The following is a 27,977-nucleotide window of genomic DNA, read 5'->3' as shown; positions in this document are numbered from 1 at the left end:
ACGTGGTTTGACAGCTCTAAGACCTGTTTATTTATTGTTTTACATCTTGACTAATTGTGTCAGATGTCACACAAGCACAGCACTTGTCATAACGACTCAATCAATCTGTGCTGAATACAACAGATGGGGATTCAAGAGAAATGTCAGAGAAAAGTGACCTACATTTGCCACAGGGTCCAACACCCCTTAAGGGAGCCACCCTCTAAACGTAGGGCTCAAGAATTGGTCAACATTGAACTCTTCTGTATGCAGTATAAGCGATAATTAGCCAGACTGGTTGGTAGATCAACTGATTGGTTTAAATAAGCTTGAGCTCTGCCACATTCCGTCTCCTTCATTTACAGCTTGCCAAGTGAAATTTACTGTAGAAGAAGTGCTAAATACATTATCAATTAAAACACTATGAAAACAACATGGTAGTAGAGTAAGGAAGAAATATTCTAAAAACAGTCTATGACCTACTTACCCTCCTACAACAAAGATATTCCCTATCAAATAGCTTCTTGTGCATAAAGCAGGTTTATATTCTCTTGTGCTGGAGATTACACTGGCTCACATAAGGCTTAATGTGGATATGTCACTCTAAGAATGAACATGTTTAACATATTGCTCATCTCCCTTGAACATTGTGAATAGGAATTCCTTACAGGGATGCCGTGTTGTGGGCTTAATTCAGTGGATAATACATTGACACCTGGTCGGCCTAAAATGACTTGAAGTTAATTGCAGGGCTATTGCGGTTTTTGATAGTGCTATTGCCACCCATAATGTACACAAGATGTGTGTGTGTGTGTGTGTGTGTGTGTGTGTGTGTATTCATGCTTATTTCAGTTTCTACGATTGTTATTAGTTTAAAGTTTAAACTTAAATGTTAAACTGGTTTACTATACAGTATATAGTCTATAGTCATTCCAAGTGAGCATTACTGTTGTATTTTAAATTCAACGCTCTTGTTATCTGAGTGGTTACCAACAGATACAGCTACTGAGATTATATTAATGTTTTTTAAACATTTACCAGGGCTGCAAAAATATTAAAAAATAGTAGGGATGGTCTTTCTTTTTTTAGTGATTTAAAGGCTTGACTAGGTCAATTAAAACACACCCTCTGTCTGTTAAACTGGCCAATTATGTCAAACCTCATGTAAAACTATGATTGCGGTATGTGTAACACCAGGTACAACCTTATTGTATACACACATCTGCACACAGCCAGAGCAATAAAACCATTGACAGGCATTTGTAAAATAAAGCACTCTAACATTGATATACTGAAAACAACAGCAGTTGACAACAAACAGCCATGCATTTTAATATAGCACACAGTTTTGGCAAACAAACATTACCTAGGTTGAAAGCATTTAACTGTTACAATTCAAACATAACTTCTTATTCTTTATTCATTTTTTGCTGAATTGGTTTCTTTTTTTTAAATGTTTTTTTTCTGACTAACACACAGAATTCAAACTAACTAAATGTGAATATTTTTGGAGGAGAAGTGTACTGAAAGTCTCTCTTCATTGATTGTCTAAAGTTTCTGCAACCTTCAAATCGTAATTACCATTTACCCATGCCATCCAGTTCTCATTTAGTTTTCATGAGGTGCACTCTCAAGGCCAATGAATACCCAAAAACATCTTTCAAAATATGTATATATATACCACCGCTATAATATATATATAATCAATATATATATATATATATATATCATATTATATATATATATATATTATATATATATATATATAGCATATATATGCACACAATCAATATGTATTTTACATATTTTGAAAGATGTTTTTGGGTATTCATGATCTCAGTTTAAGTCAGATGGCCTTGACAGTGCACATCATGAAAACTAAATTAGAACATTTTTAATAGGCTGTGCTAAAATCAGTCAACAATAATGTGACTGCGTTTTTCATAACAACCTCAGTTATGCATTTATGCGTGGCGCATCACATTAGTCATACTGCTAATTAAGAGATAGTGCCCGTCGATGAAGACTCTACAGTATGGTAGTTGACTGAAGTGATTTTAAGTTTGATTCACAGTTGATGCTGTGACGTTCCAGCGGGCATCTACCGTCTGATAAAAGCCTGCTAGAGCTGGAAGCTGATTGGCTGATAGTACTGTTTTCTAATGCCTATTAACTTTAATCCCTATGATTTGTGTCTGATTTAATGTTGGGTGCTATATAACTTTAAACCACTTACCAGGTCTTCATTGTTTAAAGTTGTCCTGGTAACCAGGGCAAAAGATAAACCCGCCTTTCGAGCAGTCAGAGTCTGTTTAAAAAATAAACAGAAAGAAAGTTTTAATAAAATGCAAAATAGAAAAGATGAATAAAGTGAGCCTCAAACTGGCTTAAACACTGTTCAAATGATCATCTAAAGCAGTCATTATAGAGCAGTGGGCCTTCTACAGGTGTTCTTTATTACATGTATACATGAATTTGGATATTACTGTACTTATTAGAAGCCTGACACAACGAACATGTAATCTCACTGGGTAAAGCATGTTTATTCTCTAGAAATGCTTTTACAGAACAAAGGTGGGTTTTGTGTTCATGTAAAAGAAGAGCTGGTAAGAGCATGTCTGAAGGCGATACATATGCCCATTCCCACGACCTTTGATCTATTTTTTTCTCCATGTGGGGGATGACCAGGAATAGAAACCTTAGCACCAATTCAAGCTTGTTTCAAGGGCTTTCCAACAAAAAAAACAAAACAAAACAAAAAACAAACTAATGGCAACACCCTTGGTCCACCTGAACTGCTTGTTATTATTAAACATTTAATAAATGTAAGTAGCAAAACTTTTTTAATACAAAAGTTAAACTTTTTTTTTATACTTTTTTTTTTTTTTTTTTTAATTAACATACCAAGTACTATGCAGTTTTCAGTATTTTGGGGGAAATTCTTGTTTGCAGTGGACTGGAATGCAATTATTAAAGCACCATCACCAGACTCACAGCAACCCTTTTTCCAATAAGCATTATCACATGGTACAATTCTGAAATCTATTTGAATTCCTTCACTGTGCAAAGCTTTGAGCATGCACAGTATAGCATGGAAACATATAACAATTATACTACAGCTAGCCTCACTACATTGCCTAGGGGTTGAATTTTGAATATGAACCCTCCAGTCCGTGTAAACCAGTTTCAGGCCAATTTGATAAAAGCTCCGGAAAGCAGTGGGCTAAAAAGGTTATTCCACACTTGCTGTGCATTTCAATCGCTTTCTCATAAGTAGTTTATTGACAATGCTGAAGCCTAGTCCACGATTTTCAATAGGGGGAAAAAGCCTTCCAAAAATGTTATTACAAGTTCAAATTAAGGAATGCCACCTGCTGGAAATGTCATGGGTTACTTTCACCGAAAAAATCTGATATTCAGAGCCACAAAAAATAATGTCAGTAGTTGTAGGGATCTGTGGCTGCCATATGGCAGATTGAATTAAATACACCCCATACAGTGAAGTAAATAGTCAGCAGATTGAATTTTTGTTATTTTTTTTGTTTCAAAATGTTATTGCCAAAATGACACTTATAACTTCAACGTGAGAAAAAAAAAGGATCTTCACTTTTATTAATAGAGTCAAAACCAGCTTTCTGAAACATCAGGTGTTTGTTTGGGGTCTTCGTGGTAAACCGAAAGGTGTGATTCAGAGGGACTTTGAAGATGAAACATAAGATTACTTACAGTGGTTTTATGATTTGTTTCTTACATGCAACAACAGTCAGGGATAATGCAAATTATACAAACGGTGTAGAGAGATTTGGTGGAGCGGAATTATTTTATTTATTTATATATATATATATATATATATATATATATATATATATATATATATATATATATATATATATATATATATATATATATTTTACTGATCTCATTTTGAAATCTATCTTGTATTCATTCATGTCATACTCTTTCAAATTGCATAGAGCTGTGAAGCAGATGCAGAGCTTGACCTCAGAATTCCATTCTTTAATTGAGGTCCAAATGAGTGTACTTGTTATACAACAAGAATACTCATTAAAGGTGCATTCAGTGGTGTGATTATTCTATGATGGTTCATGTTGTATCCTGTATATAAACACAGAAAGAGGGACACATGATACTTACCAGAGCCTGAATCATCCAGTCGCCATATAGAAAGAAAATACACATTTACAGAATTAGTTTCACTAAGCAAGCAGCTTTTCAGAAAAGATCAGTACACACTTAGCACATCAATTAGCAGTGTACTGTTAGAAATGAGTTAGCATTCATAAAGCTTGTCTATAGTGACTGCATAGGCGCTTCTGATGTCATGCAAGAAGTAACAGATAATGCTCAACTTTGTCAAGAAAAAAGCACAGTGGAATCTATGGCATTGTTATTTATCCATCTGTGAAACAGTTAAGTAATAATTGTGTAGGCATGCATATCAAATGTCAAACCATGCTTTAAATTTTTTCTGCCATGTGAAGAATTTAAAATACAGCTGCTGTCTATACTGTAGACAGTTATTAAACATCCATTTCTAGAAGTCTACAAGCTATTTCTTGTGGGCCAAGCAGAACGGTGCTAACAGACACCGTCCAGCTGGAGAAGAAATACTGGTACTGAAAGCACTTATTTTAAAACACATGGCTTCACACAATAATAATGCAGACAGAGACAGTTGAGAATACTGGATTTGTCTTTGCTGTGCTGCCTTATCTTACAGTGAGATCTGGATGAGGACCCATAAGAAGCAACACATTCTTCTGTGAAGAATGTTGGTGGATGGGGGGAGAAGTGAACTCTAGATGGACTTAAGTGCAGCAGGCATTACAGCCTCAGGCTGAAGTCAAGTGTCATACGGGTTCAAAGTTTAAAACCACGTCTTGGTAAATATTCAGCTCTATTAATGGGCTCATGTCAATATTACCAACACACCACCCACCCACAGAGACAATTTGCATTGCCTTGCTCACTGTGTGGTTGTAATGACACCACCAAATCATAAAGTGCCATGGAAGAGTTCAATTTGAAAAGTAAGGATGTCCAAATCCAACCCTTAAGTTTAATGACTTCATCTGGGATGTAAAAGGATTTTACTTTCATATGGTTTGTATGCCTGGACACTGTTACTTGAGATTCAATGAAGTCCTTAGATATATTTTTGGGCTAAGTTGTCAACATTTCAAACCTGGACCTCCGTCTTAAAAAAAAAAAAAAGACTATTTAGCAGATAAAAACAGAAATACTTTAGCAGTAGGTTGAAAGGTGACAACCCACTGAAAAATATCACCCATAACTGTTATGGGGCTGTATAAATGCATAATAGAATTATATATATACGCAATAACAAAACAAAATACTTACCAAGAAATGTTCGTTTTAATTTCATGAGAGACATGGACAAATACAACATCAACTTTTGCCCTTTTACAGATTTCTGAATCTTACATTTACATTGCTAAAACATACTATTAAAAATAATTAAATTAATATTAATAAACACTATTGTAGTGGAGGATTGGCTTCCCGTGAAGAACCAATTAAGATATAATGCCATTTATAAAATACCTGTATATTGGTAACAAGAATAGGGATAACAGAGAACATGTTGATTGTGAAAGAAGTAAACACAAACAGGACAGTCAAGACACACGACTTACAGACAATATGAATCAAAAGAATTCAGCCACATACAATTACATCTCTTGAATTACACTGTACATGGTTATTACATGTGGAAATACAGTGTAATTACAAAAGACGTCAAGGACTGTCTACAGTTTTTAATGTTGTAGTTAGTGGCACTGGAACTACACAACCACCTGGGTAATGACTGTGTTATAATCGTGTAATTAAGTGCAAATAAGAGACACATTTTATACATAATCACACAAACTGTGGCTCATAAATGAAGGCATTTCAATGAAAAGAGTATCTAACTGACCAAATATATTTAGTGTTCTATCTATTACCCTTATCTGCACCAACAGCTATCATATGGTGGACGTATCATGACATTTATAGTCATCATAACCCAATAAATGAGAATGCATTGTTACTGATTAGTTTTCACATTAAAATATAGGAAGCAGTTGCAGGATGAGAATGTAATTAAGTGCCCTATAGAAAAGGAGGATGACAGATCATTTGCAAATACATTCAAATAATTCCCATTAAGAATATAACTCACCAGGTCCCGAACAATAGGCATCGTCCTCTTCCGTCGTAAATCTGGCATGCTGTCAATACCATAAAGTACCCTGCCCGGCATATGGAAAAAGAAAGCTTCGATTTAGTGTATATTAATACAGTAACAAGACCATGTGCGAGGATCTGGAATGAACAAGATTCACTTAAACCTCAATGAACATATTTCAAGTCCCAACTTCTCACTGAGGGCTCTCCAGATATTTTATACAACATTGGCACTCATATGTACTGGTTTCTTACTGTACGTATTCACTTAAAAGCAGAACATGTCAATTTTCAATAGAGGATAACAGAGTGTATATTCTACCATGTTATCCACAAAAGCACATACATAGCATTTTGATGATTTGACCATAGTCCATGTCCATTACTTTCCTGGGGGGCTTGAGATTTTTCTGGATGATGTTTTGATAAGGGTTAGGGTTAGAGTTATTGTGTATTTTTTTGTTGTTGATTCTGTTTCTTGTGTGGTTTCCTTTCACATAGGAAAATGATGTCAAATTCCCCTTGAACCCCTGTACTTTCATCCTCCCTTCTCTGAGCACAATACACTGCACAGTGACCAAGAACTTTCACAGCATTAACACAAAAAAAATATATAATATATTATATAATATATACTTTATAATATATACAATATATATAATATATACTTTGAAACCAGAAAAAAATAAAAAACCACAAACCAGGAATAGAACATTGTTTCTAATGTTATTCATATGCCTGACTGCTCACATTTCAATGAAATGTGTGCAATTGCTCATGTACAGTGCACAGAAAATGTTTGTGAACCCCTTAGGATTTTCACATATTTCAAACCTAAAATGTTATTAGATCTTGATCTAAGATCCTAAAAATAGATAAAGATAACCAGATTAAACAAATGACACAAAAACATGATGCTTTTTCAAAATTTATTTATCCACAAATGATTCAACAATCAATATCCTGCAACAACATTTCGATGGGGTTTAGGTCTGGACTTTGACTAGGCCATTCTAAAACGCTTAATTTCTTCTTCTGCAGCCATTCTTTTGTAGATCTGCTTGTATGTTTAGGATCATTGTCTTGCTGCATGACCCACTTTTGGTTCAGCTTCAGCTCACGGACGGATGGACTGACATTCTCTTCTAGAATCTTCTGATACAATGCAGAATTCATGGTTGTGTCAATGATGGCAAGCCATCCAGGTCCTGAGGCAGCAAAGCAGCCCCAAACCATCACACTACCACCACCATGCTTGACGGTTGGGATGAGGTTCTTCTGTTCGAACGCAATGTTTGATGTTCTCCAAACATAACGTTTCTCCTTGAGGTCAATAAGTTCTACCTTTGACTCATCTGTCCAGAGAACATTGTTCTAGAAGTCATCTATGTGCTCTTTGGTGAACTTCAGATGGGCAGCAATGTTCTTTTGAGAGACCACAATTATTAAGTGCTTAATACAGTAACAATCCTCTTCATTAAGGGCTAGTAAGACCATTGTATTGCTGAACTGTAAGAACACCTGCTAACACTTAATTATAGATCCATATTTAAACCCATGGGTTACATCCCTGTACAAAGAATGATGCAAATACACTTAAACCATTAACTGTAAAAACCTACACAGTATAATTACTGAACTGTATGCAATTAGGAACAGCTACTAGCACTGTAAATCTAATTGACATGTCCAAATAAAATGTACTTTAATACATATTTATTTATGTTTACAGAAATACGACATTATCAGATTCGTAGGATAATGAACTAGCAATAAACAATATAAATAAAAACAACACATTCATAGTTCCATCTCACTATAAACAACTCAAATTCATACAAAAATCACCATTATTGAACATTTTCTGCCAAAACGTGCCAGCGTGTCTGAAGTTATGAGCAACATATGCTTTACCTTTCATTACTCTGATTTGTTTCCGCGATTTTTAATTCTTTTGAAGTTTTGCTTTTTTTGCAAAATCCATCAACGGAGTCTGTTTTCAATGTTTCCTGTTCAACATCCCCAAGTTGTAAAGCTGTATCAGAATTCTGAGTATTTTCTTTTGTATCAAAATCCTTGTCCTCCATATCCTCCAAGTCAGGTTATCACAGGTAGAACTGTCCGTTCTGAAGACTATCAATACCTTAGATCATACTTCTCACTCGCTTTACAGAATAGACACTGAAGCATGGACACAAACACCATATTAACACCTTGCAAGCGTCCTGTACTTTCTGTATTCTTTTAACTGTGCATTTATGGTCTGCGAATATGATGTGGCTAAATATTTATGTGCTAAAAGCAAACAAGATCTATACACCTTTATTACGTAAAGTGAGATAATTATTAACCAAGCAGCACAGCTGTATAGAGATTGAAAAGTGTCTATCAGTAGTTATTATTTGTTCAAACAGTGTTGATAAATGTGTTCTAATTCTAGATTCTAGTGTTCTAATTTGATGTGTGATGCATATGTTAAAAAAGACACCCTTGAATTTGCAATTTCTCACGGTTTAAAAGTCTCTCTATATATATATATATATATATATATATATATATATATATATATATATAATATGTCCTTCTTCCTCAAGGAGTTTGTTATAGTAACACGGAAAAGGATATATGATGATAATGAGGTTGCTGATAACAGAGTCTAAACATTTGTCTACGTCCTGCTGCAAACACACGTTGTGTTGCCAAACAGGCATATTAACTTTTGAAAACAATTAAATTAAACTAACAATCATTGAAAAAAATGGAAACTGAAATTTACACTATATATAATATAATAATGTTAATGATTACCTGGGTTTTAGGATTTTGACAACTACCGCATACAAGATAATCCCATTGTGAAGGGTAATTACGTAATTCTTTACATATTTTATTACCAGAACAGGCTAATTCCAAGTGCCTAATACACAAAAACATATGCCTGTTTCCAGTTCATTTTTGGTATACTCACAATGTGTTGGTGATTCCAGTTACTTTTTTCACCATCACTACTTTCTAACAGAAGAAATGACAGTCAATAAACTCTGAAACTTTGATTGACTTGCTTGTTAAACAATAAAATCTGCAAATGAGCCAGACAAATACACACAGCGGGAGGTACAGCATAATCTGTTTGACTGTTTGATGGGTGGGACCAGCTACACCTCATCTCCTTATACTGGTGATGCAAATGATCACGACTGCCTAGTTATCAAGATCTGGTGGTATAAATTACAACCGAAATTATACTATGTTTACACATCATGGAATGATACAATTCTCATTATTATTGGACAAGGGCTTTTCTAGATCATACATCTTTTTGGTCCCACAGCAAGCTCTGCAGTATATATTTTGTTAAAATGTAACAGGATGCACTCTAAAAAGGTAAAAACTATTTGTGATTTAGATAACTTTGTATTCCCAACAGTACTTTGCGTGTCACTAAACTTTTTTATAGAATTCTGGTACTTGGAATGGATGCAGTGGTGTTAATATGCAGTACGCGGCCTCTGGTTGCTATTTTATTGTCACACATTATTGTACACTGATGGTTTTCATTAGGTAACAAAATTACCCTGTAAATCTCCATGCTCCAGCAAAAAGTTAAAAAGAGGGAACATTCTCACATTAAATTAGAACTAAAGGCTGGTTCATATTTCAAATGGCATGCTCCTGCCATCTTGAAATGATGATAACAAATGACGTAATTGCAAGCAATATCTTATTCAACATTTTTGCTCTTGACAATTCAGTTACATTTGGTATACTGGCACTCACTGCTAGCAATTACGGCCTAGTGTAAACTGGCCCTTAAGGATACAGTTGGGTGGCTCCCAAGTTTTATCAGTATTGTGAGTGGCTGCTTTTTAACTCACACCTCACTGTACCTGAATGAACAGCGTTTATATTACCTGAGAATTTTAATATTTACTCTTAACAAGTGACTGAGTTTAAAGAGAACACTAGCAAAGCACACTTACTTGCTGTATTTGGAAGGAGCCTCAGTCACACAAACAAATCAGGTTAAAACTAGTGTTTTAGCCACGGGCACATATTTACATTTCTCATAAAGTTAAGCGCATGATTTTTTTTTTTTTTTCTGTGACAGAAAACGAACTACTTATTCCAAAATACAAACCAAAATGACAGTAAAATGCAGGATAATCAAATGATCCAACAGCAGAGGTTGAGATTATAGAGTAGTGGAATGGCTTTAGGTCCTTCAATGCTACATTGATATTGCACATCCCAAGACTATGGCCAACAGTAATTGGTAAATTTATGACAGCGGCAATGTGCTAATAGTGAAAAATTGGGGGAAATTGTCCACTGTGGTGGCTGGTACAACACTCAGGTCTCATGGGCACACCTTTGAGGATCATATTATTATTTGCACTAAATTGTGAGGAATTCTTCGGTTAAGGGAACCTTTCAATTACACCCCATATGCCAAGTCTGACTGCAACCTAATATGCTGTAAATTGGATTCCACAGCTCCTTAGGATGGAGATGTGGGTGTTGTTCCAGTAAGACAAGTTAATTCACATCAGCCCTGAACTGAGAAATAACTGAGCGAAACAGCCCCTGCCTAAATAAGCACATTTTTTTTTAATATAAAGAACAAAGAAAACAGATTAATTTGAATGTAAATGAGGAATGTTTTGCATCTTTGTTAAGAACACAGGGTTACGTTTTCTGCAGCAGCTAATTAGGTTTGTGCAAATTCTCCTAAGCTCCATGATTGGCAGTACTGCTCCACAATACACTGAGGATTGTCATCAAGTAAGCTCATTGACATCTTTACGCTTGAACATTGCTGTTCCAGTGGTAACAAGATGTGGATTTTACAGACAGCCTCCTAATTATGAGATGTGGTGGCTGTGTAATTGGAAAACGCTGGCTTATCTGTGGTCTAATGCTTGCTAATGAATTGTAAGAAGAAACATCCAGCTTTCTCTTTTCATTTCATGGGGCCCAAGAAAGTACAGTTCAATTTTCCCTAGAATATTTTAAAAATGCAATAACAAATAAGTAACAGTAATAAGTACTAACAGTAATTGTAAAAACACATGAATTTTTGCTATTATGAACACAATAAGTACCACAAAGTAATACAAACATGAAGGAATGTGTTTAGTAAATTCCAATTAGCTTATGTAATCATTGACAACATTTCCTGTACCGTAATTTTCAAGACAAAACACAAATTGTATAGCATTCTATTTAGTACTCTCTTGTCTACTGGTTAGGATAATTTACAAGAGGCATTTATGTTATATTACAGATGCTTGTTATACAAGGGATGTAACTTGTTGCTTAGTAATACACATTTTACATTATACAGAGTGTGCATTATATTTCGAAAAATACAACACACCTCACAAAACATCCTGGTATCCATTTACAACAAGCTTTTAGGAAAAGTAAAGATCTGTCAAAGTTAGTTATTATTTTTTCTTTACATGATTTATGTTAATTTCATAACACAATCCTAGTTGAGGATTCATAGGACTTTCCATTAGTATTATTTTCTGTACTCAAGTAGATTATTTGGAAAAGCAGGATAAGGTCATTTGGCATTTTAGATATTTTAAAATAGCAACAAACAAAAGAGACTTTCAAGTAATGTTAGAGAGGTTTGTTTTTCATAACCACAAAGGGCACTATATTAATTATCTATAACCTGATTGAGAAATCCCCCCCCCCCCAAAAACAACTGTACAGTGCACAATGCCAGCTTTAACAGGGTTACAATCATAACCTTTTCTAAACTTTGCTTTAGATACTGCCTATAGATTATATGCACAGATTTGAATTGTAAGGATTTATGAACATGATTCTTTTTATAACATGTCTTGGAATGTGCAGGAATGAATCCCTACAAAAGCCATTATGATCCAAGTGTATACATTTGTTTGCTACGTTTGACTGGCTCCCTCAGTCTGATGTAAACATGCATGCTGGATCAGAAAGCTAGCAGCATGTAATGGTTTCTGGCACATTACAGTCTGTTTTACTGAAAATTGTATTTGAGTAATACTTAAATGTCACTCACCCGCCAGAGGCTTGGAGCCCCACCAGTTTTGATACATCAAAAGCATTTCCACTCGCTAGCCGTGCCTTTAAAAAAGAGATTTAAAAAAGTGTTAGCTTAAATAGACAACCACCTCATATTAACACAATTCAAGCACATTCCATGTTCTTCAAGGGAATCTAACTCATATGCAAACAATAAAAATGACAAATATGTACCATGGGTAGGTGTGGACAAAAGTGATAGCTATGTGCATCCTTACATTTCTTTGAAATAAATGCAAACAATTATTTAAGAATTAAAAACACTAAGACAAGATGATAATACATGCCAAAATAATGTAGCACACCAGTTTTACGGAAAGCCAAATTTCTGCTCGGTAACAGGGACTTACTGAGCATGGTGCTTCAGTGAAGGATTTGACATTATCAGGGCATAACAGTGCAGAAAATGAACACCCCAAGGAAGAAAATATATCACTTTTGAATCAGACCAGGTAAAAACATTTCATAAGATTGTAATTTGTATCAGGGAGAACCACCCTGTTTACAAATGCATCACATTTTCAAAAGTCCACAATAAGGAGAGTCCTAATAACAAGGGTTTTGAGGCACATGCAGTACTCTTTAAATGAACAAATGAAGTGATACATACAACACACTGTCCACAATGAAAACAGAAACAAAAACAATGATCTTTAATGAAAGATGAAAAACAGCAATTTAAAACCTGTGTATCCAAAGCACTGCTATCTGAAAGAGAACCAAGGAGAGGAAAACAGAAGGTTATAAAAGTACTTCTGAAGGGAAGAATTGTGTTCTGTCTTCAAGGGCAGGCTTGAGAAATATATATATATATATAATATATATATATATATATATATATATATATATATTAAAACACACCTGTGTACATATATAACATTGAATGATTAAAACACACCTGTTATCATGTTCTCTAGGGGGAAGGGTTGGTGACCTGCAAATAGGCTGTAAGAATAATACATTTATTAATAACACTATATTTGTATTATTTCATATATTTGTATTATTTGTAAGATTATATATATCATATATATATATATATATATATATATATATATATATATATATATATATATATATATATATATATATATATATATATAGATCAGACACTTAAGGGAACCTCAGTTAAAAACGAAGACCAACAAAGCACAAGAGTGGAGGTCTTTTACACTATATCTTTAGTATTAACATGCCTTTCCTGTGGTTATACTTTGCATTTACAATAGTTTACCCTGGTTTGCCATGCTTATTAATATGCTTTACCATACCTGATTGGTCTTTATAATGCTTACCTATTTTTTACCAAGCTTTCGCTATGCTTTATTACACTCTGATATGATTTTACTATGGTAAGCAGTTAATAGCTTTTCATAGAAATGTGTTTGCTCTATATTGCAGTTGTTCAAAAGAATCAAATGTTGACTTCAGAACTAATTGTTATACCATAAGTAAAATTAAACCAATTTATTTGGAAGAGATTGGAGAAAAGCCAGTGTACTCTTTTGTGTAAATTGGCTGCTAATTTATTTTATGAGGACTGGTGAAAATGGATTGGGGTAGCGAGGACTGTTAGGGAATGGAATTTAAAAGTTTTTTGTCGGCAAGCTCAGCTACTACACTGGAGTAAATGCCAATGGATAATTTTCCTTTTTTTCATATTGGAAAATGATCTTTTTGAAAGGTATTTGTGACCCTTGCACATCACTAACTTTACCTTTATATATTTACGACCAGAAACACTTGGAAACCCCAGTATACTTACATGGATGCAACATGTTTGATGCAGAATAACCTTTGATACAACGTTCAAGGATTTTTTAAAGTTCTTCTTAAAAGTCACCCATGTAGATAATTGCATCTGACCAACACTGCAAGCCTATAGGCATTTCTAAATGCATCAAACCTCATTATCCGGCTTACATGCTACAATGTATGTGTCTTTTATCTGATTAATTTAGACACTGCAAACATCAAATTAACCCTTTCATACACCAAAACAGGTTAATAAACCCACTGTATAACACTGAAGTATTTACTAGAATATTGTCACTACATCAAAAAATTTAAAATATTGGGCGATAATGTTATTATCTGTCAAGCAAACTCTGTATTTATCTCAAACACCCTGGGTGAGAACATTATGCATGGAGCCAAAACAGTCTGAAAGCTGAATATTAGGTGTGCAAGTTCCTTTCATGTATGAAATATTAAGTATGGCATTATTCAACATTACCCAGGAGGACAGGGCCTTAGTACATCTAACTGAGTGTCTTTTATGAGTTCTTTCACTCCTAAATAAAGTATTATATTTCCGTTGGGGTTACTGAAAATTTATCTGTGAACATTATTACTAAGGGCGCATAAACCGCATTCATATTTAACAGCACAACAAAGTTTAAGAAACATACATTCTAAATTCAGAATTATCATAATAATTTTGCCAATTTCTGTTAACCAATCCAAATGATTAACTAAAGAGATTTAAGCAGACATCATCTTAGCAGTAACCACTGTCATTGAGCCCTGTATATGAAAATCAATGTAATTTGAAATAAATACAAAAGTAAAACATATGAATGACTGCAATTAATTAATCTAGTCTACTTTTTCATTTAACACGTGTATGTTTAAATGCTAAACGACAATTTACACAGAAGGTTTAAATATTATATATAAATCAAAGGTAGATTTACAGCCTTAGTTGCATATATCATGAGTTATTAAAATAACGTTTTGATGGAATAATGTTTTTGTATGCATGTAACTGTCCAGTTAAACAAACCAAGAACAATCTATTCCATTTAGCATTGGTACACTATTTTTAATACCCATCTAAAATGAGACATCATAGTTTAAGATTAAAATGAACACTGTATTCTAAACATGTCTGGCTTGGTTAGACAACATCCATGGGGACCACAATTAGAATATCACCTTTATAACTGTACAGAAGCAAAGGTTGTGCTGGCAGGCAGCATGACCCTTTAAAATCTATCTGCTGAGACACTATAACAAGTAGTACAGGAAAAACAGTAATAAAGCAGGACATTGCAGTTCCTCTGTTGGGGCTTCTATCAAGCATTCAGCAATCCTTAAGAAATGGGACACTGTTGTAACAAACACAGCTGAAACTGCAAATCTAAACAACTCTGCGAACGTGCTGACAGGCACCTCTAGGGTAGCTTAGGCCTCAGACTACCTGTACAGGATGGTGTGTTCATAGATAAATACACTATTGCACATCACTGCTTCATTAAGTTTTAGTGCTACTAATTAATCCAGATGTATTCTCTCCTTATGCAAATGCATGTGATGTCATACATCATAAACATCAACCCTAGTATTAAGAATACGACAAAAAAATGTTGACTCCCCACCTCCCAAACAAAATTGGAGAGAAATTATATGATCTTAACTTAAAGTAAATGAATGGTTTCACAGCACTTAAACTTCCAAACCCAACCAGCTTCTAACCATGTTATTTAGCAATAGTGATTGAAAGGTTGTTCCCTATTCACAATTATAAAAGGTTTTTTTTTTATGTCTGGTCTGTTGAATTATTAATAACATTTTGTATTGAAGAACTTAGAATAGAGGTACAGACAGAGTCAATGTGAGGCCCACTCACTGTCAGAGGTGGGAGAGCAGAGGTGGACAATGATAACTGCATACTGCATAAGACACAGCTGTTTGCTTTTAATAGATGAACTGGCACCATAACGATATGAATGATTGACACATGAGATTTGGTAACCTAGGTAGCAAATAAAGGTTTATGTCAAAAAAAAACATTCCAAGACACAAAGGTGGGAAAAATCTGAAAACTCTGTATGAAGAGAGACCAACAATAATACAGTGCAATTGGCAAACCAAGTAACAAACTATTTACAGGTCTCCCAAAAATAAGAATGGTAGGGGAGTAGTTTCCTTTCTCCATATGCAAACCTTTATTTAAGCCTGTCACCCTCAGCTACGTAACTAGCTGTGACATGCTTATGGACTAAGTCGCTCTCCAGCGCACTAATCACAAACTATTATTATACAAGCACTCTGCAGGAAACCAGAGACTGAATGTAATTTGGGAACCTTTTATAGAAGCATTCACAATCTTATTATGGTATCAGTTAACCAGCATTTGTATTCATCAAAAAAAAAAAAAAAAAAATATATATATATATATATATATATATATATATATATATATATATATATATATATATATATATATAAGTAGCAGGGAGGGGGTTAAAATTCCTCCCTGCTAAAACCATGTGAAAATGCACTGTGGGTGAATTGGGCTAAGGGTTTTTGTAATTGTTAATTGTTTGTATTGTTTAGTTAATCCCCTGCACCTGGTGCTAATTGTAAATTGGAGCCAGGTGCAGGGTATTTAAGAGAGGCAGCCAGACTGTTCTGGGCTGCTGAGTGAAGAGCCCGACTGCGTGTGTGTCCAGTCGTATTGAAGAGAGTGTTGAGAGAAGCCCGTTTGTGTTTTGGTGTTTGTCAGGTAAACGGCTTAGCCGTCCTGAGTATTAGTTAGGTTCCCGGTGATGTTTAGTTAGAGCTCCAAAAGAGAGCTAGGTGTTTTATTTCTGTTTGTTTAATTTCATTTGTGTTTATTAAAAGTGCGCAATCACGCTTAAAAAAATCAATTTTGAGTCCTGGGTCTGTTTTTAAAGGGGCAACGAACTCTGAAAGTGGCGCAATCTTTCACAATATATATATATATATATATATATATATATATATATATATATATATATATATATATATATTATAAACTTGCATTTCTATAGAATCTTTAATACGATCACATTCTCAAGGCTCTCTACAATGTTCTGGAGGATCCACAAATAAGCCTAGGAAAGCAGGAAGTCATTGAGACGTGATATTGTCTGTGATAACACCCATCGAGATGGCATGCTGATTTATCTGAGAACCAGCGCTAACCAAAAATCCATTTGAAGTTTCTTCCCATGCTCGATACAAATACATCTCTCCCATTTGTCTCAGTCCATCTGTACACTATGGCTTTCCAATGCAAATCTAATTTTCTCTATTACAGAGATACCTTCCGCTGCAAATCTAATAGGACAATGTAAAGTGGGGACATTTCATTTAGATCCACAGTAAAACAATATAGGATTTGCTCTAGTTATCAGTGCAATACCACAGAACTGACCAAACCACTCGGTGTATATTGGTAGAATACATTTATATATAAAACATTATACTAGCAATTGATCTCCAACAATTACTAGTAGAAGAATTCCTTTGCTTTATTAAGGTTGGTCAATAAGAGGTAACAAAAAGGGACAAATAGGATGAATCAGAATGCATGCCCACAATGACAATGTAGAAACATAACATACCTTGTGGACACTAGCTCTCTACATTGTGTTCAGCTAGGCTGAGATACACCTTAATTTAAATCTAAAATCTAAACATAGAAATTATTAAAATGCACTAAAACAACAGCACACTTAAAGCTGAGAATGGAACTTAAAATATAACTCATAAGTACGGGAACCTGGAAAAAACTAACCATTAAAAAAAGACAGAGAAAAAAAAAAGGAACATAAAAATAATATCTAGAGTGTGTGTCAATGAGGTGGATAATAAGAAAACAATATAGCCCAGAGGATGATTATCTAGTAATGCCTGGCTAAGAATGATGAGGGTAGATTCCATGCTTGCATGTGCAAGCAAAAACCAGTCAGACACAAATGCCACATGAACCATTACAGTGTGTGCTACAGTATGTGACCTTACAGAAACAACTTCTGTGCAATCCAATGGATTTTATGTGACAATACTGTAATTATTCTGTTCTCCTTAAACAAAGGGTGGTATCACTCCGCTGGCCCCCTCACAAACATGATCATTACAAAACATACTCTTACTGACTAAAAGCATCTTGGCGTACTCTGCTGGTTCAATTTTAGTTGGCACTGTGTCTGGCTATGATCAGTGCCAATGTAAGCAAATCAAATAGAAAAGTATAAACAGATTCATAAACCCACAACATAACTTTGAACTGTTGTTTTCAGAAAGGACCTGCTATCAGGTGAGCATGTGTTACAATAACCAGTACAGACAAAGTCTGATTATTAGTAAATCTGCATGGAATGTTATAAAACTAGCTAATAAAACCAATGCTGCCAATATTAATCATGGCAGTTATATCCGTATGAGATTCCTAAATTTATTTATAATCCAGCCAAATATAGTTTTCTTGAATACCATCAAAAGTTGACGATATGATTTATTCTATCAGTAGATGGAACAAAAAAAAAAACCCACTCACTAAAGTATTTTATCACTGCACATTGACAACTGACACACTGCAATATAGCAGTTGTTCAACTTGGTTTGCTTATCAAAATAGTTTCATCTAAGCAAGTGGCTTCATGAAACTTGATACCATTTAAGACAGGGATAGTGCAGTAGCAGCTTTAAGCCAGGGTCTTGTTCAGTTTAAATACAATTCAACCAACTCCCTAGACGGTTTATAACGGAAAACTATTGCTGAATGTAATTACATTTCTATTTCTTTCTTGAACTCACAACCCTTTCTTTTTCCCCTGAAGGTTTCATGTTCTTTCGATGAGTTAAGGTGAAAGTTACCATCTGCTATCACAACAATTCCTTAATCTTTTTTTTTTTTTTTTTTTTTTATCTTTTAATTAAATTGCAATCCTATATCAGTGGTCTTAAGTTAAATTCTTTGGAAAACACCAGTACAAAATAAATCTACTTCTTTATAAACTTCAGTTTTTAAATAATGCACAGGTAATATAGTGAGGTCATTTCTATATTTCCTAATTTCTTCATCATCAAATGTTCAAAAAATCTAATTTCACACAAAACTACTGCTTATCCTCTCTGCAAATGTTATAAAACACTGTTAACTGCAGGTAGTAAAGAGTCCAGGCTTTAAAGAGTAAGTAGTGGGGTTCTGAAAATATATAGCGTTACACGTACCCACGTGTTACTACAACTGTTTGAATAGCATACATGTACCTGCCCTTTTCATTGTTAACATCCTGACAACTTTTTACACTTACAATTTAAAAGTCTGTTTCAAAGCTCTTTTCAAAATGGCTGCTCTAATGCACTGAGTGCAAGGGTTACTGTCCACATTGCCAAGCAGGTAACACAGCAATAATGGTCCATGATGTGCTACGAAAGAGTTGCTGCAAACAATTTTTTTTTTTTTGTTTTTTTTATTATTGGCCTTCCAGTGATTTAGAGGACAAATCCCAAACCCAAGTTCACTGGAGCAGACATTTTGAAAAGAGCTTTGAAACAGACTAAAGGCATAATTGTAAAAATGTGTCAGGATGTTAACAATGAAAATAAAAATTAGAGGTACTTTATTTAAACAGTTGTAGCAACATGTGGGGATGTGTAACGCTATATTTATCGGAACCCCACTACTTACTATTTAACCAGTCTGTTTAATTATTATCTGTAACTATTGTTTTTTTCATATTGAGAATGACAATAAGCAATACAAAACACATACAAAAATGAGTGTACCTCCTGCAAGAAGCTGTTCTTCCAGTTCAGCCATTTGTTTTCTATACGCCCTGAAAGCAGCTTCTTTGAAGGTTGGTCGAAATCTCTTTTTGGGTTTTTCGATTTCAACGGCTTCCTCTGTGATATTTTGATTTTCATCCTCTCTTTCTTCAGTCACTTCTTCATATAACAAGGATTCTAACTCTGGAGTGTCACCAGCAAAGTCATTGTCCTCATACTGGTTCTCATATTGGTCCTCATACTGATCCTCATACTGATCCTCATATTGATCATCATCATAACTGCAGTCATATTCCAACACATAATTAACCTCATTGGTAGCTTCATAAACCTGGTACGGTTCATCAGGTTCATTTGCATTTGTCCTGTTTTCCAGTTTAGCAAGTACTTTTTCCATAACTTCAACGTAATCCGTTTCATTGTCAACAGATTGTTTGTTGTATTCTTCATCATCTGCCCTGTAATAGTAAGGCTCAACGTAAACATCAGAATCAATAGTTGTGCTAGAATCATTAGCAGTAGACTGGGACAAAGTCCTAATCCGGCCCATGAACGTAGTGTTGCCGGGATAGTTAACTTCCTCACTCGCACTGATACTTTGGGTGCTTTTGTTCCATACCACTTCTAATGCTGATTTAGCACGCTGAAGAGTAGATCCAAATTTAGGGAAGCTGAATGTTTTATCAGTGAGGTCTATACTCAGTCGGCTATGCCACGACCTGGGGGGTCCTTCTTCATCTTCACTTCGTATCTCGCTCTGACTTCGACACATAGCAGCAGATCTGGTTTGGCTTGGATATAAACTGCTTGCATACAATTCTGGATCTGGATCACTCTGGGCATCCATTTGACTTTGGGGCTCGCTTTCAAAGCCAGGACAAGTTGAAGAATTGCTTCCAACAGTCATGTAGTTTTCACCTTCATATGGAAGGTCAACTTCCTGACATTGCATACTACTTTCTGGGTAATATGTTAGATTGGGCTCAAAAGAGCTGTCTACCTCTGGAACAAAGTTTTGCAGGGTTGAAGCGTCTAGACCCGAGTCTGCACCCTGTTCTAAATGGTGCCAGTCCTTCCAGGGAGAAAGGTCAGCTTGCAAAGAGAGCTGAGAATCACTATAATGACTTTTGTCCCCTGATATACACACCAGTCCATTGCTGACACCACTGTCCACAGTTTCAGTGTTCTCAGCTTCATTGGGTTCTATGTAAGACTGATTTTCCTGACTTAAATTTGGACTTGGTGGGCTAGCAAACCAGGATGAGGCCACGTATTCCTGCTTTCTCTGCCAAAGTTCTCTGTCTGAGGATGACATAAGTGAGCATCCATTGACCCTACTAAAATACTGGCTTTCTGTGAAATCCTCGGAGTAAGAATGGCACAGTTTTGAACAATCTGACTCTGAGCGACTAAGTTTGGGCGTTGAGTAATCGCTCTGTGAAAGCCACCCAGGCGTAATGTCAGTGTAACAAGGCTTTGTTTGCTGATCCTGGCCTTTATATCCAGATGACTGACAGCTGTCACCAGCATATTGTGCTATGTTTGAATAGGTACTTCCATCAGCAGTCCTGTCAAGAGCTCTGCTATCTTGGGACTCTGCACTTGCTTTTTTTTTGTCAGTTTTACTTTTACTTGGAGTCTTAGAGAGAATTGCATATTTGTTTCTATTTAGGTCTTCTAACTCTTTATCGCTGTCTAAGGAGCCCCAGTCATCCTGCTCCTCTTTCTCTGTAACTGATACCTTTATGTCCATGCTTTCATATGTCTGTGAGGATGTCATCCCCCTGTCTTTTCTCTCTCTTGCGTCATGAGCCAGGCTATCAGTTGAGACAGATATGCCTGTGCCCTTCAGTTTATAACATTTCTTTAAAACTAAATCCCTTTCTTGTGGACTTGCAAAAAACACGATGATGGGACGAGGTTTTGCATTGCGACATTCCCTTTGTTGTCCCAGGCGATGGGCAAGTTCAATCTTAAGAGTCTTGCGTGCATCTGCAAAACCCATTTTGTCCTTTAAAATTTGGTAAATGACATGTTCTGTTTTTTCCTTCTTGTCCTCAGGTACATTTAAAAATCTTAAACTAAGTTTGTCTCCTTGATGATTAATTTGTTTGATGTAGTCATGTATATCTCTGGTTTCTCGTCTGGACTGGACAAACCCAGACCGTAATTGTTCAATCTCACTCTGCACGACCTCCACACTGCTGGATATTTCGTCAATAGAATCCTTGAGGGCATTGACGTGTCCTCGTAACTCGGAGAGCTCGGTTTCGATCTGACTTATCCCCTGGAGCTCCTTAAAAATCATTTCCATAACATCGTGGGTTTGACTGATGCAGCCAGTGGAGCTAAAACCAGGCTCCACTGGCTGCATTTGTTGCTGTCGACCAGCTCTGTCTAAAGACTTGCTCCTAATACCCAATGTCTTCTTCCAGTTGCTTACATCTGAATCCGAAGAGACACACTCTTGGCTTTTTTTCAATTTTCTTAACTTGCGCAGTGCACCAAGCCGCAGTGTGGTCAGGGTGCGTTCCCCTTCTGAACTTCCATCAGAGGGAGCAAGGCTGTTCAGGCTTTTTTTGTTCTTTCTTACTGGCATTGTTAAAAATTTCTGTTCATCGATTCTGCAGACAACTTTTTCCTCACTCAGTGAGCCAGAATAGCTGCTGTCAATAGATAAGACCTCTTGAAGCAGACGTTCATTATTGTTAGCTAATAGAAGATTTTTTTTAAGCCCATTTGCTATTGCTACTCTGTAACTAAATGTGGGAGACAGTGAAAAATCTTTTTTTCCTTCCTCTTCTTCAGTAGATAGGTTGCATGCTGATGAACATTTAGCAATTTTTTGGACTGTGCTTTTGAATGCTGTGGAAAATACTGGATTTCGTCCCTCACCGGCCAGGGTCAAATTTTGTTCCTTTTTTTTCTGACTGCTCTCTTTCTTCTTTGTAGTATTTGACAGTTTCTTTGTAAACATTCCTTTGCAAAGCTTCAGTATGTAAGATGGGATGCTCTTGAGAAGGGCAGAAACCATGGAGGGCAGTGTGTGTCAACTTCTTCCAAATGACGAGAGAGAAGGTTTACATTTTAGAGGCTGACGTTTCTGAAAATCCGGCCGTTCAAACACAGACAGGATAATGGCTTGACTATTCAAGGATGAGTGGCAAGATGTGGCAGCTGTTAAAGTTGTGCTTAATTTGCATTATGCAAGCAAGCAAATCCTATAAATCCTAGTGGAGGACCTGAGACACTGTAAAATCCTTTCATCATGGCTAACTGCATTGTTCTACAAAGGAGGAAGATTGTGTTTAAATATAGAGATTAGATTAATTATACAGGTTCATGTTTTATATGCATTACTGTTCACAAAAACATTACCTCAAACTATAAAACTCAAAAACTAACCATAACTGTTCTCTTTAAAAAAAAGTACTAGGCATAATAAATAAATAAATTCATACATACATTAAAACAATAATTAAAAACGAACATCCTGCAACTTTGAAGGAACTTAATTGTTTTTCCTCACTGTTCATCCACTAAAGGTATTACTTAGAGAAATCTATATTTATGTATTGCCTCTGAGAAGCTTAAATTAATAAAGAAACAAATCAATAACACCATGTATAACAATTAGCGATGGCAGCATTATCTCTAACACAGAAGTTCTGTATTTTCTTTTAACAATACAAACTTTAAAAGCAAAATGATTCTAGATGTAAAAATAGGAAACTCCAGCTTGACATTTTTCCTATTTCATCCTGGTGTGGTGACTGACAGCTCTGCCATGTTCTGTGCTTATCACTGTACAGGAAAAGGATGGTCAAGTTCATTACAGACAGAAACCTCATTAAAAAGGCAGACTTGCTACAACAGGGGCACATAAATGTGTTTAATTGCTTCAGTATGCAATATTGCTGTGGGGTTGATCTCTCAAGTGGACATCCATCTCATTTATCACACGAATCTTTAAATAGCTTATTCCAATTACTTGATGTTCATTGTGTAAAAATGGGGAGGGGCATTCAACATACATATATGATAGTAAGGTTCAGATACAGTATGCATTTTTGGCAACACTATCTGCCTTAAATTGGTGTCTTTTGGCAAAGCTCCAACATGTTCTACTTGGCCTTCTTCAGTCTAGAGTAGATGCCACCACAGACACAAACACACAAATGCTAGGCATAAAGTGAGTTACTATCAGTGGTTCCTACTGTAGTTAATAAGTGTTCAATCTGCAACAATTCCATTTTTATATTACACTAATCCTGTACACTAAATATATAATTGATTAGAGCGATTAAGAGGAAAAAGAAGTATATTCTTGCAATCTTTGAAGCTCATATTTTGCTATTGACAGAAACCTGGAACTGCAAAAGGTGAACATGCTTAAAATAGACTTGCTGTAAGTGACGCTTTGACTACAAGTTACTGTAGTTAGCAATTTATATAATGAGTTGGAAAGTGTTTTTTTTTTTTTTTTAAATGGCAGCGGTTTAAGGGAACAGGTTTAAAGGAGCTTCTTTGAGCATTTTATTTGTGATAGTCATATGTGAGGAAACAGTTGCTACCATCACTGAATACCTACGGTAGTTATGTTAAACTTGGCCACATACTATAGCCTATAGCACCAATTTTTAAGCACAAGCAAATCAAAAGGAATAGACAGATAAATGTATACTCTTAAGAGTAGGTTTGAAGTATTTTGCATTCCATTTCTGTGAGGCAATAAATCCAGGTCAGGTATAAAATGAAATAATCAAAGCCCTCGTTCACACAGCACAGTGCGAACCTCCTCTCCAGTGGTGATCAAAGATTCTCTTCACTCCGAACAGGGATTTAAGGACCTGGCTCTGGTGTATTGGTCTTGCGGGCCTCTACATGTTTAGAAGTTGAAAACACTTGTGCAGGTGCAAGATCATTTATGTTTTACTGTTATATTCTGGAAGGCAGGGGCAGCTTGGATTTTCAAAGGTAAAATGGAAAAATAAAAAGTTACTTTGGGCAGTGTTTAGAAGTATAGGGTAAGCGGCTCCCTTTTGCCAATCAATGTGATGAAAACGACATAGAATGGCCACCTAATATGGGGCTTACCTAGGGATTGTGGGATGATCCCAATGAATGCAGGAAGGCTGGGGGGCATGACTACTGTACAAAACATTTAGTTTCATACCATGTGTGAAAAAAGATGGGAATTGGGGCTTGTAATTAGAGCATAAACTAACTTTTAAAACCTGAGCACTGAATCTCAATGGACTGATTGCTTGTCAAAGGTAAGGTAACCTGCAGGAACTTCCACTAATTAAAAATAAGCATTTTAAAAGATAGTTTTGTATAGTCAGCAAAAAGAAATAGGTGAACCACTAGACAATTTACCACTCTATTGTTAGGAAATAATTACCTTCACTAATATCAAAGAATAGTGCTTTTTATTGCAGTCATGTTGCATATGACACATAGTTTTCTTTGAACAACAGTCTTTATTTCTTTTATTACTAGATAGTATAATAGAATGCCCATTTCGTGATAACCAAGCTTTGTGTTGGGTATGATAAAACTATACTATTGTACATATAGAGTACACTTAGCAACTGTATGCATACATCTATGGTTTTAATTGAAGAATGTTGTGTACTCTCTTGCATATTGAGTTTACCGATATGAGGGAAGATAATCCGCATTCCTAAATGGCAACATTTATTTTTAGAACAGACAGTTTTAAACACATCACAATTTATTTTCTTGCCAGAGGGTGGTTTGGGCTGGTAATTTAGTATGGACACTGCAATGACAGTACTATTGACGGTGCAATTAAACAGACATCAGGGTTGATACGGAGGCTCATTTCGAAGGCAAGAATACATAAAACATTATTGATTCTGTCAATGTTGCCAGCATACATTTCCAGTTGCTATTTAGTCAATGTAATGACAATCTTTGGAAAGTGAGTGAAATGCACCTGCGCACATATTTTAACTGAAGGCTGAAGGTGTGATTGTTTCAAGAAAACAGCTGCTACGCAATATACACTGACATCTTTACATGGTTCACAGAAAGAGTGGATTGCATCTATCTGACCTAATTTCAAGGTCTGATGAGTCAGTGAGTGTTTGATATCCACACTATTTAATGTACAAATGATTGCAATTTAATTGGAGGGATCGTAAGCACGGTAACACAATACGTGGTGTTCCTAAATCTCCATATCCTTAAGGCTGGCTACTCAACAAAATATCATTACATCTAACCTAAAACTGAGCCAAGAGTGAACTAATGCAGGAGTGTGAACGACAGGACTGAGGTAAGATGATAGTGAAACTGACTTTAGCATGCCATTGCCTAGGTGTATGTAACTGGTACAGGGAGACTCTGGACTACCTGTTTTACCCCGCGAGAATGCCCAAAAATCATTTTTAGGTTGTTTCTGTACAGCAACATTTGAGGCTTCTTGTGGAATATGCTTGAAAATCTAGATTTACCACAAATGTATAACAAACATTACCAAATGAAAGTATTGTGTTCCATGACCTGTAAAATTACAGGCATGTAGCACACTACTGTACCCCAGTCCCTGATACAAGACAAGCAACAGAAAGCAGAGCCCCACCCACTGACTATAAAAATGACCCGAAGTGCTTTTACTACTACTGAATACTCCCAACACAGCAATATGTTCACAGAAGTATACTTTGAAAGGCAGAGACAAATCATATATATATATATTTTTAATGAATTTTAATACTTTTTTCTTTACTGCATTTATAACGAGTACACTACTGGAAGTAATTAAACTCTCAGCTGTCTAATACACACTTCAAATAGGTGGACACTAATATAATGGTAAGCAGCTAATTATGGGTATTTGCTCTTTGCAAGCCCTGGTAGCTAAAGGTTTATAGGTTATGAAAAAATAGAGAGCTGACAGAATCAGATAGCTTTCTTATTCCCCATGCTACAGTTATAAAGAGATTCTAGCTTTATAACCAAGCTGTCCCTTCAAAGCAAAGCTGCAGGCAGTTCATTTTGAAAGCTTAATCAAAACAAATCCATGCACGAGAGTGAGTGAGAGAAATTGTATTTTAATTATGTACACTCGTTATTTAAACATAAAATCAAAAATATAAAAAGAATAATACATGAAGAAAATAAACATATGTGGAGCTGTACTGTGCTAACGCTGTATTTAATGGCAATATACACACATTGAAAAAAAAAGCTAGCTATATCTGTACTTTCATGTATTGGTGCTAAGTTTGCTGTATAACAATAAACAATATCTTACATACCTGCTCTGGGGATTCCTCATGAAAAGAAACTAAAATGTACCCACCAACAACAAAGAGCAATGCAGGGTTCCCCTTTAATGCAGCAGCAGAATAAGAAAACCAACATTCTCCATTCAGCCAGAAAACGGTTCAACACACCATGAAGCTGCTTCTTAGTGATTTCAGTTATGTGCAACCAGGCATTCTGCTTGCCTGCAATGGTATCTTTTTTTCCCCACTTCTAAATTCCACTGCGTTCCCTAGGCAGCGTTCAATGCATATGAACAACTTTGCAGCATGCTTAGAAAGAAATCGTTGCCACAGTTCCGAGCCTTCACTTCAAACAGCAGCAGCAACCCATTCTTAATTTTCTCTTCACCCTTCTTTGTCTTTTGGAAGCCGTAATGCAATGATAACTGACAGTCGGCCCAGCCCCCTCTTTGCAACTACTTAGACGCTACAGCAAGCATCGTCCATGAAACAAAAAGCATCCTGATGTGTTTGTGGTAGTGGTCACTTCACAGACTGCTCTTTCCTTAGCCAATACTGCTTCTATAGTAATTCTCCACTGCATCAGACCGGAGCCGTTCTCGTCCCCTCCTGTGTGAAAGCAGCTCCCCTGTTTCACAGACTGAGTGAAATGCCCTTAAAGAAAGCTTTTGCTCAGATAAAACATGTGATGCTCTCAGAAAGGGAGGCACATCACTGGCTGCAGCACTAATAACAGTGTGAGGCTCAACCTCCAGTTTGGTAAGGAAAGCTGGTTGCCAGGGCCATGTATCACTTTATCTTTCATTTATTAGCTGGACCTGATCTGGAATGGCAACTGCATAGCAATTTTCTTTTGGCAGGCATATTTTCTCCACCAGCTGGGGACTTCAGTATTAAACCTGG

General features: G+C 35.8%; 1 protein-coding gene across 3 annotated transcripts in view; it reads right to left on the bottom strand.

Annotated features, from left to right (window-relative positions):
* LOC121294842 (protein unc-13 homolog C-like) overlaps nucleotides 1–27,734 on the bottom strand; it is a 106,893-nt gene extending 79,159 nt beyond the window's left edge. The window contains exons 1-7 of one of the 3 annotated variants that reach the window (XM_041218966.1): nucleotides 27,105–27,734; nucleotides 19,816–23,101; nucleotides 12,956–12,978; nucleotides 12,248–12,312; nucleotides 6,188–6,257; nucleotides 4,135–4,140; nucleotides 2,216–2,287 (exon numbers count right to left, since the gene is read on the bottom strand). In XM_041218966.1, the coding sequence (XP_041074900.1) occupies nucleotides 2,216–2,287; nucleotides 4,135–4,140; nucleotides 6,188–6,257; nucleotides 12,248–12,312; nucleotides 12,956–12,978; nucleotides 19,816–22,849 (3,270 nt within the window). In that variant the 5' untranslated portion in view covers nucleotides 22,850–23,101; nucleotides 27,105–27,734. The remainder of the gene's footprint in view (nucleotides 1–2,215; nucleotides 2,288–4,134; nucleotides 4,141–6,187; nucleotides 6,258–12,247; nucleotides 12,313–12,955; nucleotides 12,979–19,815; nucleotides 23,102–27,104) is intronic. The other 2 variants (XM_041218967.1, XM_041218968.1) reach the window with 2 other exon arrangements.
* Nucleotides 27,735–27,977: the final 243 nt, after the last annotated feature.

Source organism: Polyodon spathula, chromosome 19 (genome assembly GCF_017654505.1).
Source record: "Polyodon spathula isolate WHYD16114869_AA chromosome 19, ASM1765450v1, whole genome shotgun sequence".
Lineage (NCBI taxonomy): Eukaryota > Metazoa > Chordata > Actinopteri > Acipenseriformes > Polyodontidae > Polyodon > Polyodon spathula.
Note: the sequence above shows the minus strand (reverse complement) of the source record. Positions and strands in the feature narration are given on the sequence as shown.